Raw genomic sequence first — 5,212 nt, 5'->3', positions numbered from 1 at the left:
GAGCAAGGTCCGAAATTCAGTACTAAGTTGCAGATCAAGGAGGCTCTAAGCATAATTGAAACTACAATGGTTGTCTTGGAAGGGAAACATAATTGATTCATACCTCCTGCCTGACAAGCTCGAGCGCGACCTTCATGAAGTTCTTGTCCAGCATACCGGTGAGGAGGTGCTCGATGCCGCGGTTGAAGGTACATCATTTATTGAGGCACAACAACAGCACACACAAGTAGCAGTAGCATCTCCCGATGTATCCACTCAAACCAAGTAGCAACAGCAGCAGTACAAGATCAACACTAATCTCCAATTCCTCTCTGTTCAACATTCCGTCTTCATCTTCTCTCCTTCAACCTTGTCTCCCTCCAACCTGCTGCCCAACTCCCCCTCATCTAGTTCGGTAGCCGATCCTATTCATGCCTTGCAAGACGGAGCAGCAGCATGAGAGTCAACGAGTCGGCCGTCCCCATCCTATACCACCCGAATCTGACCGTAGCCGGATTTAACGGAGGCACCGGAATTCGACATCGAGACCTACAGCGGGAGCGGATCAACGAAAAAAATAGCGTGGCCTTCCCAAAAACGCTATGCACGTTATAGCGCGCTAATAGCGCGCTATTTTACAAAATAGCGTTTGAAAAAAAATCATGAATACTAATGATTTTAGCATCTAAAAATGTGCAGATCTCAATGATCATGATGAACAAATCAAATCGACAAACTCCAGATCACAATGAAAGACAAATTTGCTGCGGTTTAAGTTTAACAAGTAACATCATTACATCAACAAGTCGTAGTTCAGTACTAGATAAGTAGATAGAGAAGATTTAAGACAAGTAGATAACTAATCAGATGAACTAGATGGAGAACGTGTGGCATCATCTTCCGATTCAGAGGAAGAACCCACAGACTGTAGGTCATCATCACGAAAAATAGGCAGCAACTTCTTCTTCTTGGGCTTAGAAACTTTCTTTCTTTTTGATGTAGTAGCAACACTGCGCTGTTCAACTTCAGGTTCATCAACAGTTTGCACAACCTGGACAGGCACAATTCCTGTGATCCACTCATTATCTTCATCTTCTACAACATCAGCATATGTTTTGTCCTCAATTGGATCCCTGTCTTTAATTCCTCTCTTTTGTTCGAGTTGTGAGTTGGCCTTGATAAAGACAAGATCACGCATTTTGTCATGAAGCAGTCTGTTGCGTCTCTTAGTATGAACCTGATTGCAAGTAAATACTAAATAAACATCAACATGCAAATTTTATTCTGGAGGTAACCTACAGACTACTACATGTAGAATTTTCAAGGCTTGGGGAAAGACATGTAAACCAATCGACAGGACATTATAAAAGACTTGGACATTATTCAAAATAAAGAATAGGACATCAAGCTTGCAGTGAGGAAAGCAAACTCATGTGCTCAACCAATCAACAGATAAAGGCAGTAAAATTGTTCAAAAACATACCTGAAAGAGTGGACTAGTTCTACTTAATTCTTACCTGCTGGAAAACACTAAAGTTTCTCTCACAAGCCGAGGAGCTGCATGTCAAACTCAAAATCCGCATCGCCAGTACCCTTAGATTTGGTGCACTTGACCCATGATTGGACCACCATTGAGCTACAGTACAAGGTAACAAATAAAAGTTGAGAGCATTGCAATATTTTATATGCGAAATTGAGAACAATCTAAATATGCCTGACACTCGGCTGTAAATTAACCTGGATCAAAGCTTTTATTTCTCCGCTGCCTTTTTGCACTCTCTCTTCCGAATGACCCCACTTCTTCTTGATATGCCTGACACTCAGCCATCATTATGTCTTCCTTGGCACCATCTCTAACCATTTTCTCCATACAAGCAACAAGCCCATCTTTAAATGTTCCATCTAACTCAATTTCCAGCTTGTTTTCATAGTAGTAGTATGGATTCAAGAAATATCCAGCCCTGTGCAGTGGCCCCTTCAATTTTCTGTCCCATCTTTTATCCACAATGTCCAACACTTCCTGGACATTACTTTCCTCATCCTCAAACCTGGCCAAAATCTCTCGCTTTGCATCCAAAAAAGCGCCGAATATGAATCCCATAGCTGGTACATCACTGTCCATTCTCCGCAGCAAATTAGCCAACGGCTCAAAGAACTTGACAGCAATGTCAACTCCTTGCCAAAACTTTTCAGAGCGCACACTCCGTTTTGCTTCACTTCCTTTCACCTTTTTTAAGTAACCCATTTCATCCATTTGATCAGACCGAAATAGCTTCTGGAGTTCTTTCTTGCTGTCCAACATGCTCCTCAAGTTCAAGTATGCTGTAGCAAACCTAGTAATACCAGACCTCACCAGATCTTTCCCAAGGAATTCCCGCATAAGAGACAAGACTCTAGTGTGTGCATAAAGGAATACAGTCACACCTCTAGCTTTTGTAATAGTCTCATCAACAGATTTAAGCTTCCCAATGTCCTCTAACATTAGATCAATAGAGTGGGCAGCACAACCATTCCAAAATATGTTGGGACGCTTTGCTTTCAACAAATTTGCTGCCTCTTGATTCACGCTTGCGTTATCTGTCACCACTTGAACTACGTGTTTCTCACCAATCTCTTCTATGCAACTATCGACAAGTTCAAAGATGTACTTTCCGTCTTTCTTCACAGCTGAGCAATCAACAGAATCAACAAAGACCACACCATAGGCACTGTGAATAACCAGATTCATTACCCCTCTTCCTCTTATGTCTGTCCATGCATCTGTCATGATTGTACATCCACTAAGCTCCCAAATTTTCTTGTGTGCCTTGAAGGATTCTGCGACTCTTTTCTTCCTCTTCTTCAAAATTGGGCCACCCATTTGATAAGGAGTAGGACCTTCCAGGTCCTCGCCGTATTGTCCGATTGACTGAAGCATGAGGTCAAAGCTTGGAAGTGTGACTGCGTTAAATGGAATGCACGCTTCGTAGAACCACTGGCAGATGTACTCGCAAGCACGAGCCCTTTTCTGTTCTCTCTTCTCAGTTGTCAGCTTTGACTGCACCGTATCAGCACGTTTCCTCTTCCTTTCAGCTACAGCCTCTTCAGGTGTTAGTTCACAGTATTTGTCCATAGGACCACTTGAGGATTTAGGTTTTGCGGGTTTCGATGACTTAAGCACAACAGCAGTATTGTTTATGCCATCTTCATCACTTGAACTATGTTCTTCCCCCTCCGAGTGGCTCAAGTCAACTTCACTTCTACGTCTCTTCTGCTCCACAACCTTGGCTGCCTTTTTATCACCCTTTTTTGTCAAATACTGTAGGATTTCCTCTTTCACATCAGCTGGCACTTTTAAGCAGGGATTCACACCAGAATTTGGAATGCATGCAAGGTGTAACTTGACTCGAGTAGTGCCATTGGTTGACAGATGATGGCAGAATATGCATTGCAGAGAATTCTTCTTGTTGGGGTCCGGACAGGTGCAATATTTCCATGCTGGATCTTTTGATCTCATAACAACACCTTGTCCATGTGCTGCTGTTGATGCTGTGCTTGACACGGCAACGCCTACAGTCGAACAACCATACACAAGATATAAGTGCAGCAAGTCAGCAACACCAAAGAGAAAATCACATTACCAATAAATGGCTTGTCAAAGCATATGCAGACCAACCATTTGTAGGTAAATACTAAATACTAAATAGTTACTTCTACAGATTTCAGAATTGCTTTATTATTTGCTCCAAAGCATATACAGGGATGTAGTATACTGAATTACTGATCAGTGGCTAGCTGAGTAGCTATAGGTACTAGGTAGTAGGTACAGCCTGCATAAGTGCATATACGATATTACCAAGTAGGAAAGTACATACGACAGATGTGGAATTGTGGATGCAGGCATATTAGCATATACGATGGTGAAGTGGGATTGTGGGAAGGGCAGCGGATGCGTGACTCCTCGTCCTCGATGCAGTGGTCGTGGCAAGTGGTCTGGCCCCAGAACGGGCCAAGGAGAGCATACAAAATTCTGAAGGAAGGCCTCTATTGGGTATTAACAGATGCAACTCTTTAGGTTCAGAAAAATTATCACAAAGCATACAAAATTCAGCGCCAGTTACCATTGCAAAAAACTGCTCAAATTAATGAATGCTCCATGCACACAATCAAGGATTCAGAAACATATACACTGTCACTGGTACCAGTCTCTATGCCATTCAGTTCATAAATGCCGACGTAGGTGTCATCCTTCTTCAGAAGTTCCCACAACTCATCTTGTCCAAACGCACATGTTTTCTCCTTTGTCATTAGCATCCTCTACTACAATTTGCTCTGCGAATCTTCATCTTCTAAACCTCCTGGTGTTAGTTTATCCAATGAAACCAATACAATGTTAAGTATCACAAGGAATGCCTACCAATAACACATGTAAAAACATAGATGATATTCTGATGTAACCTCCTTGCAGGGCAAATTAACAGCCAGCTGGAACTCCCAAGAACCATGGCAGACCACTGAAGGACACAAGAATCCACACGATGTTGAATAAGGACAGAGACATTTCTTCATCACCGGGACAAGAACAAGGTCAGTAAAACTTGTAGTCATCATAATTGTCAATAATCTGTTCCGCTTTGATAGCCACGACCCCTTTCCTAGAGACCACTCGCTATTGCTCGAATACGATAAGCACCACTAACGCATTGACCAACACACGCCTGCCTGCAGAAGAAAATCGAGAGGGAGAGGGATCAGGAGAGTTTCATGTTTCGACGGGAGAGAGCACATGCCAGAGGAAGCAGGCACGACCGCGGAGGGAGCCGTGCCCAGCTGGGCATAGGGGAGCTCACGGCGGTCGGGCGATTGGTTAGGAGCAAAGGGGGCTCGCAGTAGGGACTGCTGCCGGAGGCGTGAACTACCAGGACGGCGTGGAGCACCTCCATGTTCACCGAGGAGGCGGCTGATAAGCTCGGTAGCCTGCGAGAGTCGGGATCTCCTTTGTGCCGAAGGGGAGGTGGGTTGCCGGAAGGGAGCATGGGCGGCGGAGTTTTTTAGAACCAAAGGCTTCCGCCCCATTCCATTTCTATCCAAAATGAAATGTTTGTGAGTTCATCACTTACAAACCAGCATTTTGTCCCGTCTACTCATTGTCTCAGGCTACAGCCATCAGGCAACTACCAAAATGAAATGTTTTGCGGCGATGGGGGATGCGCGTCGGATGTGGCGAGTAGGGCAGCGACGGGGAGCTGTGCGG

At 44.1% G+C, this 5,212-nt stretch overlaps 1 protein-coding gene across 3 annotated transcripts; it reads right to left on the bottom strand.

The window, feature by feature from the left end:
- Positions 1 to 720: 720 nt before the first annotated feature.
- Positions 721 to 4,949, bottom strand: LOC127344301 (uncharacterized). Of its 3 annotated transcripts, XM_051370529.2 has the most exons (6): positions 4,809 to 4,949; positions 4,417 to 4,680; positions 4,080 to 4,316; positions 1,717 to 3,528; positions 1,497 to 1,615; positions 721 to 1,216 (listed from the first exon to the last, which is right to left on the bottom strand). In XM_051370529.2, the coding sequence occupies exons 4-6, from the start codon at positions 3,473 to 3,475 to the stop codon at positions 839 to 841; spliced, it is 2,256 nt and encodes a 751-aa protein (XP_051226489.1). In that variant the 5' UTR covers positions 3,476 to 3,528; positions 4,080 to 4,316; positions 4,417 to 4,680; positions 4,809 to 4,949; the 3' UTR covers positions 721 to 838. The 3 variants fall into 3 exon arrangements, with proteins under 3 accessions (XP_051226489.1, XP_051226488.1, XP_051226491.1); XM_051370528.1 differs by lacking the exon at positions 4,809 to 4,949 and having other exon boundaries at positions 4,417 to 4,685; XM_051370531.2 differs by lacking the exons at positions 4,080 to 4,316; positions 4,417 to 4,680; positions 4,809 to 4,949 and adding an exon at positions 3,635 to 3,969.
- Positions 4,950 to 5,212: the final 263 nt, after the last annotated feature.

The sequence above is a fragment of the Lolium perenne genome, chromosome 3, assembly GCF_019359855.2.
Source record: "Lolium perenne isolate Kyuss_39 chromosome 3, Kyuss_2.0, whole genome shotgun sequence".
Lineage (NCBI taxonomy): Eukaryota > Viridiplantae > Streptophyta > Magnoliopsida > Poales > Poaceae > Lolium > Lolium perenne.
Note: the sequence above shows the minus strand (reverse complement) of the source record. Positions and strands in the feature narration are given on the sequence as shown.